General features: G+C 40.9%; 1 protein-coding gene across 1 annotated transcript in view; it reads right to left on the bottom strand.

Moving 5' to 3' along the window:
• Positions 1-1,283: 1,283 nt before the first annotated feature.
• esr2b (estrogen receptor 2b) overlaps positions 1,284-14,239 on the bottom strand; it is a 31,897-nt gene continuing 18,941 nt past the window's right edge. Inside the window, 7 exon segments of the mRNA XM_048205699.1 lie at positions 1,284-1,931; positions 4,640-4,861; positions 4,959-5,142; positions 6,152-6,285; positions 8,974-9,112; positions 10,723-11,073; positions 11,420-11,536. Of these exon segments, the coding sequence (XP_048061656.1) occupies positions 1,877-1,931; positions 4,640-4,861; positions 4,959-5,142; positions 6,152-6,285; positions 8,974-9,112; positions 10,723-11,073; positions 11,420-11,536 (1,202 nt within the window). The 3' untranslated portion in view covers positions 1,284-1,876.

Genomic DNA, 14,239 nt, shown 5'->3' with positions numbered 1-14,239 from the left:
GATTTGATAGAGTGTGCGTATGCTTAAATCCACGGCAACGCTCATATTTATAAAAATGGTCTTTGACATGGAAAAGTGCTTAGAGCCACGTCACGGTCTGAGCAGACTGACGCACTTTTCATTGTCAGATTACTGCAGGTTTTTGGAAATCTAAGATATTCTTGCAGCTCACTAAAGATTTGGACGATGACTGTTGATCTTTTATATGTAAATGACATTAATAAGATGTCATTTCAAACGTGGAGAACTGAAACCATTCAGCTGCGTGCAAGTTCAAGATCATTTGTGATTTATAGATTTCACATCTGAAAGAGAGGCGTGCATTTTATAAATAAGGCCCCTGGGCTTTAAGAGAATAGCTGCAAAGGTTTTTTAAAAGTGTCACATTAACTTTCAATGACAAGTACTTTGTAAACCACAGAATCATCACAGGACAGCAAATAACACCACTTAAAAATACAGACACAGAGTACAAAATGCATAAACTATTAGAAGTGTGCGCACCGTTTCCTTTAGTTTGGCCAGTCTTCAGAGAAACAGTCATGTTGAGTCAGGTTGAATCAGAGATCTTGGATGACAAACAAAATGTTTAAAGGTTTAGTTCACCCAAAAATAAAAATTTTGTCATTTATTACTCACCCTCATGCCGTTCCACACCCGTAAGACCTTCGTTAATCTTCAGAACACAAATTAAGATATTTAGTTGATAAGATAGTTGAAATCCGATGGCTCCGTGAGGCCTCCATAAGGAGCAATGACACTTCCTCTCTCAAGATCCATAAAGGTACTAAAAACACATCTAAATCAGTTCATGTGAGTACAGTGGTTCAATATTAATATTATAAAGCGGCGAGAATATTTTTGGTGCGCCAAAAAAACCAAAATAACGACTTATTTAGTGATGGCCGATTTCAAAACACTGCTTCATGAAGCTTCGGAGTGTTATGAATCAGTGTATCGAATCATGATTCAGATCGCGTGTCAAACAGCCAAACTGCTGAAATCACGTGACTTCATTATGCTCCTATGTGACTGATTCATTATGCTCCGATGCTTCCTGAAGCAGTGTTTTGAAATCGGCCATCACTAAATAAGTCGTTACTTTGTTTTTTTGGCGCACCAAAAATATTCTCGTCGCTTTATAATATTAATATTGAACCACTGAACGAACATGAACTGATTTAAATATGTTTTTAGTACCTTTATGGATCTTGAGAGAGGAAGTGGCATTGCTCCCTATGGAGGCCTCACTGAGCCATCGGATTTCAACTAAAATGTCTTAATTTGTGTTCCGGAGATCAACGAAGGTCTTACGGGTGTGGAACGGCATGAGGGTGAGTAATAAATGACAGAATTTTCATTTTTGGGTGAACTAACCCTTTAAATGTTCAGGGTGTAATTTCTGCAATCTGTTTGAATGGCCCAAAAAGACACAACATTACACTGGCTCAACCAATAGCATGAGTTTGGGGTGGGACTACCTGGTTGCTGAGCAATGACAGAAAGGGGGAGTGTTTAAATCTTGTTTGGCACATTAGTGGCACAGAAATTACACACTTCACATTAAAAAGAATCGGATACAGCCCTAAAAAGATTCCATTTGTGATTTCTTGAACATTGAACAAGATTGAGATGAGGTTTGGATGTCATGAATTTCTCTTTAGGTTGACATTATGACATAAAAGGAAACAATATAGTTCAAACTGCATTGTTTTGAAGTAGGAATAAACAGCATTCGTAAGCCTTGTTTGGTTCAGGTTGTCATTGATAACTAACAGTTCTTTTCCCCAGGTCTGGTTTGAATCTCCTACACAATACAAGTGGCTTGAAAAATGATGGATGGTCCGAATTCAATTACCACACAGAAGAAAGACTGTCAGTCCGTGTCCATGTCCTCTCGATGATGACTAGAGTGCAATGTCTCCTCAGCTCTAGAGAGACAGACACAAAATATTGTAAACCAAACCAAATAATCATGTAATATAGCACTTACTTTGAAAATTTGGGGTCTGTAAGATTTTTCTTAAAGCTGCAGTCTGCGATTTTTGGCCCTCTAGCGGTTAATAAACAGAACTGCACGCGTCTTGCGGAAGAACATTCTAGCCGGAGCTACTTTTCTCTATGTATGTCTATGGCGAATCACGCAGTTACTGTGATACTCTGCGGCGGGTCCTACCAGTCCGGTCTGAAATAGTCCGAATATAAACACTTATTATAAGTGTACCATAATGATTCAGGGTGAGACAAAAACACGGTTTGGAAAATGGATTCATGTTGTACATTCTCATTATAAAATTTTTGAAAATTTTGAACACATAAAAAGTTGCGGACTGCAGCTTTAATGTTTAGGTTGCATTTATTTGATCAAAAATACAGTAAAAACAGTAATTATGTGAAATAATATATTTTAAAAGAACAGTTTCCTAAAATGCAATTTATTCCTGTGATGTCAAAGCTGAATTTTCAGGATCATTACTCCAGTCGTCAGTGTCACATGATCCTTCAGAAATCATGCTGATTTGGTACTCAAGAAACATTTCTTATTATTATCAGTGCTGAAAACGATTAATATAAACTTTTTTTTCAGAATTGTTTGACAAATAGATGGTTTGAATAAACAGCATTTTTTTAAATAATTTTTTTTTTTTGTAACCATGAGAATGTCTTTGTGAATATCACTTTTGATCAATTTAATGCATCCTTGCTGAATTAAAGTATTAATTTCTTTCATAAAAAAAAAAAATCTAACCACAAACTTTCGAATGGTAGTATATTTTAAAGTCCCTCTGTAGTAAACAATTTTATCCCTTAAAACTCACCAAAATTACATATTTAAATGTTTTTTTTCCTGTGAAAAAAATTATTAATGCCTTAAAATAGCTTGAATGTAACTCTACACCCTTGCCTCATTTAATACACGGTTCTGTGAATATGATAATTAGCCCCGCCTCCACTCATGAGCTCAGACGAGCTCCACTCGGTCAACTTACTGAGGTAAACACTGCACAATGGTATCGCTTTTTACACATAACGGTAATTAATATGATTAGCATTTTGCTTGACTACATTATCAAACAGCTATTAATGTGTTGCTAATGTTACGCAAACCATGTTCCCATTCACGAGTCAGACAGCTGCCTTCAACTGTCAGTATCCTTAGAAACGTTTTGAACAACTTAGTTCATTCATCGTAACATCGTAATATGCATCGCACCCGCCATATTGCTAAATCTACACAATTTTTCATATCAACAGAAAAACTTACCGGGATAACCTTCTTTTGAGACTCCCTTGCATGGTCAGTTAATGATATGCTAAAGCCAGCCGGCACGTTGACGTAGAGGTAGTTTGTGACGTCAGAAACACCAGCGATTTCAAACCGCATTTTTGAAACTGTCTTTAGATCACTGCAGTTTTAAACAGAAAATTCTCAGCAATGGTGTTGACTGATGAATTTGCACATGGTTTGTCTTAAAGGTGCCGTAGAACGTCTTTTTAAAACATGTAACATAAGTCTAAGGTGTCCCCTGAATGTGTCTGTGAAGTTTCAGCTCAAAATACCCCATAGATTTTTCTTTGCCTAATTTGGAGCATTATTAAATATGCGCCGATTCAGGCTACGGCCCCTTTAAATTCTTGTGCTCTCCGCCCCTGGAGCTCGTGCTTGCCTTAAACAGCATAAACAAAGTTCACACAGCTAATATAACCCTCAAAATGGATCTTTACAAAGTGTTTGTCATGCAGCATGTCTAATCGCGTAAGTACAGTGTTTATTTGAATGTTTACATTTGATTCTGAATGAGTTTGATAGTGCTCCGTGGCTAAAGCTAACATTACACACTGTTGGAGAGATTTATGAAGAATGAAGTTGTGTTTATGAATTATATAGACTGCAAGTGTTTAAAAATGAAAATAACGACAGTCTTGTCTCCGTGAATACAGTAAGAAACAATGGTAACTTTAACCACATTTAACAGTACATTAGCAACATGCTAACAAAACATTTAGAAAGACAATTTACAAATATCACTAAAAATGTCATGTTATCATGGATCATGTCAGTTATTATCGCTCCATCTGCCATTTTTCACTATTGTCCTTGCTTGCTTACCTAGTCTGATGATTCAGCTGTGCACAGATCGAGATGTTAATACTGGCTGCCCTTGTGTAATGCCTTGAACATGAGCTGGCATATGCAAATATTGGGGTCATACATATTAATGATCGCGAGATATGTAGAGATTTGCCTGTTTTTCGGAGGTCTTTTAAACAAATGAGTCATTTCCATGTACTGAACTCTTGTTATTCAACTATGCCAAGGTAAATTCAATTTTTAATTCTAGGGCACCTTTAAAGCATGTTAAAAACACCAAATAGACATATAAGCAACATAAAAAACTTGATTTTGACCACAGGGGGACTTTAACAGGTACATGAACTTAATCTGTATAAAAAGGTGTTATTTGAGCTGTAAAGAATCGTCCTTTTAGTAAAGAACTACTGTTTCAGGTGAATTAACTTTTGGTTATTTGTTACTGATGTGCTATGGATGGATGGATTCTTCACAAATTATGATTTCTGTACTACCAGAAATGACACAATTCAACACGCGTGCCTGCCGATGCATGTATCCACTCACTGTGGACTGTGCCGGGTCTCCTGGTCGCTCTCTCTCAGTGCAGGCTGCGGTCTGGATGTGTGGAGGGTCTGTTGTGAGTCTGACCGGAGAGAGGCTTCTGTGTGAGTCACCAGCATCCGGCTGCTCTGGGAGGTGTTGGCGTCCAGCATCTCCAGCAGAAGATCGTACAGCAGAACCACGTTTTTTCTCTTCATGCTTGACAGATGCTCAATGCCTTTGTTGCTATGGACGGCAAGAGAAGAGAACAGTAAAACAAGAAGAGCAAACTGACAGATGACAGGGAAGTTTCAGTGAGATTACAAACAGTCTGCAGTGGTACCTGAGGTGACGAATGTGTGAGAGCAGCATCAGCAGATGGGCGAGCCGGATGGACTGCTGCTGAGAGGACAAGCCCATTCTGGAGATGCTCCAAACCAGAGCGTCAGTTACAGAGTCCAGCAGCCTCAGAACCTTCCCACGGCTCTCCACATCTTCAGGGGTCTGTGACAAGCTTGAACAGTTATCTGTTAATAAGCACAACACAGGATGAGATCTAATGCGGTTAAAGAGAATAGTAAATTTTGTGATAATTTCACTTAACAAAGGTTACCATCTAGACACAATCTATTCACAGGGTCAGTGATCAGACTGCTGCTATAATAACCACATATGAAATAATATTTAGAAAAATCCTTTTTTTTTTTTTTTATGGAACAGTTGATTTTACCATTAGACAAAATATAACAAAAATGTGTTTTATGTTTTTAATCATATATTTGATACATCAGCCTTTTATGGCTCATATATTATGATATACTGTAGTGAGCTCACACTTGAGGAAAAAACACCTCAATTTTATACAGAGGCCCAAACTGAGCAAAAATATGCAATTTGGTGCATTTGCTGTCATTAGGCTGAAAAGTAGAGATGAAATTCTGATGTCTTGAAATATACGTAAATCAATTTAGATTACTTACATGAAATGCATACAAATATCAGTTGTCACTCTATATCTCCCAAATACGCCTTAGTAAGATGATATTTAATGTTTAATTTTATCATCAAAGCTCTATTATTTTAATTGTGGGGGCAAAACATATAATGCAATGCAATCCTGTTCCAAGCCTGTTGCATCTTATTGGATACATAGATTTTAACATATGCATGTATAATCAAGTAGACCTAAGTTGCTTCAGTCCAGTAAATATTCCTATTGAAATATTATAAAAAATAGAAAAGTTATATTTACGTTTATTTTATAAAATCAGTAAAGACTTCAAAAAGACACAACTACCAAAAACTGAAGATGGACATTTTTATAATGATACTAAAATATCTGTAGTACAGAAGGCATGTAGAAGATTGTGTACAAGAAGTTTTTCAGCAATGTCTTGATCATGTTGATCATTTAGAGGCCTTAGCAATTCATGTAATAAGAGTAGGCTTTAGAGGGCGGAGGGCGGAGCATTTTATGGTATAGAATTTTCCTCTCACACAATAACGTACACACACACAATCAGAGTAGTGTCATACTGGAGTTGAGAAGGATCATGGCTTTGAGACAGACATATTCCTCCCTCTGAAGCTTCAGTTCTCTGAATCTGGAGGTGGTGGCCAGCAGCATGTCAAAGATCTCCATGATGCCTTCAACACAATTCCATTCATCCCTAAAAGAAGTAGAGAGAAAGAGAGTCTGAAATAGAGATATAGGAGAAAAGGCCAATCACCTGAGCTGTAAATGTCATGTGATTAATTACTCTGGAGCCACAGGAAAATATATATATATATGCGTGTGTGTGTGTGTGTGTGTGTGTGTGTGTGTGTGTGTGTGTAATGAAATTAACAACAGTCGCACTAGATGGGCAACAATGAGACGATCCCCAAAACAGGAATGGTTTTACAGGTGGAGGCCACTGACATTTTTTTTCCCTACTCATCTTTTCTGACTGTTTTTCATTTGGCTAGTGTCAGTGTCACTACTGGTGGCATGAGGCGATACCTGGACCCTACAGAGGTTGCACAGGCAGTCCAACTCCTTCAGGGTGGCACATCAATATGTGCCATTGCCAGAAGGTTTGCTGTGTCTCCCAGCACAGTCTCAAGAGCATGGAGGAGATTCCAGGAGACAAGCAGTTACTCTAGGATAGCTGGACAGGGCCGTAGAAAGTCATTAACCCATCAGCAGGACCGGCATCTACTCCTTTGTGCAAGGAGGAACAGGATGAGCACTGCCAGAGCCCTACAAAATGACTTCCAGCAGGCCACTGGTGTGAATGTCTCTGACCAAACAATCAGAAACAGACTTCATGTTGATGGCCTGAGGGCCCGATGTCCTCTAGTGGGCCCTGTGCTCACTCCCGGGCACCATGGAGCTCGATTGGCATTTGCCATTGAACACCAGAATTGGCAGGTCCACCACTGGCACCCTGTGCTTTTCACAGATGAGAGCAGGTTCAAGCTGAGCACATGTGACAGATGTGAAAGGGTCTGGAGAAGCCGTTGAGAACATTATGCTGCCTGTAACATCGCTCAGCATGACCGGTTTGGTGGTGGGTCAGTGATAGTCTGGGGAGGCATATTCATGGAGGGACGCACAGACCTTTACAGGCTATACAATGGCACCGTGGTATCGGGATGAAACCCTTGGATCCATTGTCAGACCCTACGCTGGTGCAATGGGTCCTGGGTTCCTCCTGGTGCACGACAATGCCCGGCCTCATGTGGCGAGAGTATGCAGGCAGTTCCTGAAGGATGCCCCCACACTCGCCTGACCTAAATCCAATAGAACACCTCTGGGACATAATGTTTCGGTCCATCCGACGCCACCAGGTTGCACCTCAGACTGTCTATGAGCTCAGTGATGCCCTGGTCCAGATCCTGGAGGAAATACCCCAGGACACCATCAGTCGTCTCATTATGAACGTGCCCCTACGTTGTCAGGCATGCATACAAGCACGTGGGGGCCATACAAACTACTGAGTACCATTTTGAGTTGTTGCAATGAAATTTCAGCAAAATGGACAAGCCTGCTGCATCATTTTTTCACTTTGGTTTTCGGAGTGTCTTTGAATTCAGTTTTCTGTAGGTTGATAATTTTCATTTCCATCAAACGATGTGGCATCCTTTCATTCCTAACACATTACCCAGTCCATATCAGTATAGAAATCCAGCATATTTTTCCCCATTGAGATCTGATGTTTTCAGTGTTTCCTTTAATTTTTTTGAGCAGTGTGTGTGTATATATATATATATATATATATATATATATATACATATATATACACACACATATATACACACACACACACACATACATATATATATATAATATTTGTCATGCACTTTGATCTTTAACACTTTGCAGACATTTTACATTCACAAACAGTGGTGCAGATTGATTACATACTGCATGAAAGGTACAATTCAAAAAAGCATAATGGGGCACTTAACATACAGCTTGTTTTGAATGAATACAGATGACCTTACAGTGTCAGGTGAAAGACAAAGGAAGCACACACTGTCTCACACACTTTCGCATACACACCTACACAACTATGTGCGAGAAATGAATAGTACAAACTAAGCTTGTGTTATGAGAACACACCAAGGTTTGTTAAGACCCTAGAGATAATCACTAAGGAAGAGGATTATTCAATTCCACAGAGACACAAATGAATAAACATGCACACATACACACACGCAAACCAGACAAACACTGTAAAAAATGATTTTCTTCCTCATTATTTTTGTCTTGTTTTCCAGTACACAACATTCTTAAATCAAGAAATATTTACTTAGATAGTAAGCATACTAAGCATTTTTGCAGTGAAAACAGATCATGACAAACAAGGTGTAATCTTTCTGCATTCAGTTTTCTTAATTAATGAACTTCAACAACAACATTTGTGCATGTCACACACAATGTGTGCAAACACAAGCACTGTGTTCACTGGACACACACAATAGCAAATTATCTAAAGGTCGATGAATAAATCCACTAAACACCAATGTTTTTCAAATGTTACCATCAAGCAAGATATGAGACGATTTCTCCTACTGATGGAGGACGCCTTCAGTTTTCAAACATTTCTAATCTAAACAGTTCTTTACACTGACAGCACAAATGCTACAGGGATCAATGTATGAATGGATGTGTGTAGCGAAAGTGATGTGGGTAATGTGATGCAAGCCATCAAGCCGCCACTCTTAGCCGCTTAGGAAAACAGCTTCGAACGGTGAAATCAGAGGTAGATATTTCCATGGAATTTTGAGGTTTTCCCTCAATTCCAACATACACTGCAGTGTCATTTGTGCTGTGGAAGGAGCCGTTTTCCTATGTCACTGGGTGGTTTTACCTGTTCAGTTTGAGGTCAGGTGAGAAGATGAGTTTCCCGGGGTGATCCACAGATCTCCACATCAATCCCAACATCAGAATATCCAGCCAGCAGCATTCCAATAGATGCACCTGATCTGAAAGTGTCAGCTCCACAAAACCTGTGAGAGGAGTAACAAACATATGGAGTCAAATTAATGCCTTAAAGTTTTGCACAAAAATAAAGTTTTGCAAAACACAAAAAAGAATTGAGCAATAAAAAAATGTTTTGCAAACAAAAATAAAGAATTGCAAAGGAAAAATAAAGTATTGGGCAGAAAAAAATAAGTTTTGCAAACAAAAATAATAAATTGCAAAATAAAATAAAGTAGTGCAAAAATTAAAATATGATCAATTACAAAAATCAATGACACCTGTAATCCTATTTTATCTTTGCCACATATTTTTCATGCTCAAACCTACTAAATCATTTGCAACGCTCATTTTATTCTGCGTTTCAGTCAAGCGTGCGCTCACGATACTGGTTTTCTTTTGCGCTGCACTTTTCTGTGCGGATCTCTTTATGGCACTGGTTTGACGTGGGGGTGGAGTCAAGAAACGGGGGCACGCCTCCGCGAAATGCATTGGAGGGGAACGTAATCGGCGACAGGTGAAATAATTCTTTGACATGGTTAAAAATAATGAATGGTTTGTTTTTGTTTGTTTGTTTAGCATATGCTGTCGCCGATTACGACCCCCTCCAATGCATTTCTTATAGTAATATGACCCGTTGCGCTCTGTCTCACTGCCTGTATCCACTTTTGTGTCCTTAAACATTCGTTTTTTGGGGTCGACAGCTTATAAATACTTATTTCTGAGTTTTTTAGCTTGTTAGCTGTACACCTTGTCACACAGCACCTTTTAGGCATTGTTCTGTTTTTTGTAATGAGTCAGAAAAGACAAGAAGGCAGCCTGGAGACGGTCGGATTGTTTTTCCCCCGGTGGGCGTGGTTTTCAGATTATAATAAATGCGCTCTGTCTCTATGCTTGATCTGTTCTGTTCCGATCTGCGTCTCCTGCCGATGACGTGTTTCGCGGGGGCGTGCCCCTGTTTCTTGACTCCACCCCCACGTCAAACCAGTGCCATAAAGAGAACCACACAGAAAAGTGCAGCGCAAAGGAAAACCGGTATCGTGAGCGCACGCTTGACTGAAACGCAGAATAAAATGAGTGTTGCAAATGATTTAGTAGGTTTGAGCATGAAAAATATGTGGCAAAGATAAAATAGGATTACAGCTGTCATTGATTTTTGTAATTGATTATATTTTTATTTTTGCACTACGTTATTTTATTTTGCAATTTATTATTTTTATTTGCAAAACTTTTTTTTTCTGCTCAATACTTTATTTTTCCTTTGCAATTCTTTATTTTTGTTTGCAAAACATTTTTTTATTGCTCAATTCTTTTTTTTGTTTTGCAAAACTTTATTTTTGTGCAAAACTTTAAGGCATTAATTTGACTCCATACAAACACACAAACGCCATCGAGAACACTCCTACACACACCTGCTGCCCTTCAAATGCTGGAGGTCAGTGCACATTCAGATACACTCACTCAAAGTTATAATTTTTATGATGCTTTTTGTCATTTCTGGAGCATGACAGCCCCATTAACCTTTCAGAAATGACAAGAAATTAAATCTGCTGTGAACCCTTGACCTTTATAGAACATTTAAAGACAACTTACAATTCAGAGGAATATTTCAGATATTTACACAAGCACACACACACACCTGGTATCTTCTTGGCCCAGCTGATCATGAGCACTAGTTCCTTGTCAGCGAGGCTGGTGAGTGACATCATCATGCTGGCCTCTGTGTACGGCTTCTTCATTGGCACTCTCAGGCAAATCTGAGGAGGTTCTGCCTCCAGAATACAGTTCACCAACTGCTCAGGGGAGAAGCTCAGGCCATGCCCCTCAGCTCTGCCCCCTGAAGGGAAGAGGTGATGAGTGGGATTGAGAGGAACTTCTAAATGATTCTGGGAACAACCTCTGACCCCTAACGCCCCGCCCGAGCTGTCTCTGATCTGGGGGTCACGGCGATGACGAGCACCACGGTAACTGCAGCGTTCCCGCCTCACACCTGTTCACACACACAATTACACACATGCATCAAAAGCGCACACTCAGCGCAGCACACACTGTTCAAAACATCTTTTTAGAAAACATATATGCAATGCACGTTATATGACATTTTCCAGTATGAATTCCATTTTTATTAATGACTTTGTGCAGAAAAATGGGTAAACAAATACTGTGTCTGAACACCAGACAAAATCATCATGAAACAGTATTCACATCCCACTTCACTTCTATATTGTGATGTATTTCTAAATAAAAAAGTATGTTCAATGTTTAAAGTATGATATCTTTCTTTCTGAGTAATAAATATGTGGCTACACACAGAAAAGGGATAGGCGGCTGCCTACCACACTTCATCATGCCCATTTCATAGCACTTGCGGAGTCGACAGGCCTGGCAGCTCTTGCGTCGGCTCTTGTCAATGGTGCACTGGTTGGTGGCTGGACAAATATAATCATTGTGTCCTGAAGAAGATTGGGAGAATAAAAAAATGTAATAATCAAACTCACATCCTTTTGGGGGAGGTTGGACAACAAATCCACATTGGACAACTTGGATTCATCTTATTAATGTTATCTCACTCTGTTGCGTAAGATAATATTATTATTAGGGCTGATATAAATTATATATTTTAGCATGATTAATTTTTTTTTTAAGTTAAAGCAAACAAAACAGAATATGAATGTCAGTACCAAGTAACATATCGGCAGTGCTGGGTAGATTTAAAAATTGTAATCAGTAACCAAATTACATGACAAAAACTGCAGTTAGTAATGTAATCCATTACATTACACATTTAAGATAATGTAATCAGACTACTTTTTTGATTACTTTTAGACCAAACTCATTTATCATATTGATTTGAATAGGATAATCTTGTACCATATTGATATAAAAATACAAAGAAAAAGAAAAACGACATCAGAGAACCATGAACTTAATTCTATTATGTATTATTATCATTGACAATTTTATTATTGGTATTAATAACTTATTAACTTACAATCTTCTGCTGACAAAAAAAAAAAAAAAAAAAAAAAAAAAAAAAAAAAGGGGAAATCCCTGCATTGCATGTAAATATGAAATGATGTGAATTTGTACATTTTAATGTGTTTGAAAGACAAAAGCCTTCCAAAGACACATTGTTACGGTATACAGGAGACAGACACAGATGTAACAGGTAATGGATGTTTATTTGACCACAGTAGAGCAGGTGAACACACACAGGTGAGTGAACTGGTTGAATAGCAGTTTGAGCAGGTAGTATGAGGAATAGTTACTGTCCTTTCTCTTTGCAGGTAGATGTATGTTGGAGCTTGGGGATCGCTGGAGCACAGAAGAGATCGCTGGAGAACTGAGGAGCTGACTGGCACACACCCACACAGCAGACGAGGCACACAGAGGGAAGGAGACACGCTGGAGACAGGTGAGTATACGAAGAGGAGTCCTTGAGGTAAGCATAACATATGGTATATGCGAACGAGACCGGACGTGGAGTGCTGTGTGCGTGTGGGTTTTATAGTGCTGTTGATGAGTGAAGTGATGAGGTGCAGGTGGCGGTGATCAGTACTGTGGTGATGGCGTGCGTTGTGATTGGAGGTTGGAACCTGACGTGTCTGTGACAGTACCCCCCCCTCCACGGCCCGCTCCAGAGGGCCGAGGACCCCGACGCCGTGGTGGTCGTCCTCTTCCCCGCGGTGCCGGTCTCTCAGGGTGACTGTCATGGAATGTTTGGAGTAAGTTGGGGTCTAAGATGTCGTTCCTTGGGACCCAGGAGCGCTCCTCGGGGCCGTATCCTTCCCAATCCACAAGATATTCCAACTGACCACCACGACGTCGGGAGTCCAAGATCTCCCGAACCTCATATGCAGCTCCGTCCTCCAGGATGAGTGGAAGGGGGGGTTCGGCGGGAGCCACGTCAGGTCCTGTGGGAAGAACAGAAGGGTGGTGAGCTTTCAGAAGTGACACATGGAAAGTGGGGTGTATACGATACCTTTGTGGAAGACGGAGTTGATAGGTGACTGGGTTGACCTGCTTGACGATTGGGAATGGGCCAATGAACCTGGGACTCAGCTTTCTGCAGGGCAGACGCAGTCTGATGTCTCGGGTGGATAGCCAAACCATCTGACCAGGCTGGAAGACAGGGGTGTTGGAACGTCGGAGGTCGGCTACCATCCTGCGTCTGCGCAGGGCTCGTTGCAGTTGATGGTGTGCTGAGTCCCAGACCCTCTCGCTCTCTCGGAACCAGTAATCCACTGCCGGAACGTTAGAGGGTTCCCCATCCCAGGGGAACAGTGGGGGTTGGTAGCCGAGTACGCACTGGAACGGTGTGAGTCCTGTAGTTGACTGTCGGAGGGAGTTTTGGGCGTACTCGGCCCAACCCAGGAACTGGTTCCAAGAGTCCTGGTGGTCATGACAGAAGGTACGGAGGAAGCGGCCGATCTCCTGCACCTTCCTTTCCGTCTGCCCGTTCGATTGCGGGTGGTATCCGGATGTCAGGCTAACGGCCACACCTAGGAGGGAGTAGAACGACTTCCATACCCTGGATATGAATTGGGGTCCTCGGTCGGAGACAATGTCCTCTGGTATTCCAAAGTATCTGAAGACTTGGTTGAAGAGAATTTCGGCGGTCTCCATGGCAGTAGGTAGTGGGAAGTGGGATTAGACGGCACGATTTGGAGAAGCGGTCCACAACAACTAGGATGGTGGTATTTCCGTCTGAGACAGGGAGATCAGTAATGAAATCCACTCCTAGGTGTGACCATGGGCGATCTGGAACGGGCAGCGGAAGGAGTTTCCCAGCTGGCAGATGACGAGGAGATTTGGAGATGGCACACTCCCTACAGCCCTGCACGTACCTTCTGACATCCGAAGCCATCCCTGGCCACCAGAAGCGTTCTTTAAGCAACGAGAGGGTTTCATTGACCCCCGGGTGACCAGTGCCAAGTGACGTGTGAGCCGAGTGAATGGTGGGAGTGCGTCGTGTCCGTGGAATGTAGAGCAAGCCGGGTGGACAGCCCGGCGGAGGATTCGTGGAGGCATTGGAGGAGGGAATGGTCTCTTCTGACCAGGTAATAGGACTTACGATGAGAGAGCTCGGGATGATGGGTTCTGGTTCCTCGGTCTGTTCGTCAGGAGCATGGAGACGGGAGAGAGCGTCGGTCCAG

This window comes from Megalobrama amblycephala, linkage group LG10, assembly GCF_018812025.1.
Source record: "Megalobrama amblycephala isolate DHTTF-2021 linkage group LG10, ASM1881202v1, whole genome shotgun sequence".
NCBI classification, from domain to species: Eukaryota; Metazoa; Chordata; class Actinopteri; order Cypriniformes; family Xenocyprididae; genus Megalobrama; species Megalobrama amblycephala.
The sequence above is the reverse complement of the archived record's forward strand: the minus strand, read 5'-3'. Positions and strand labels throughout refer to the sequence as shown.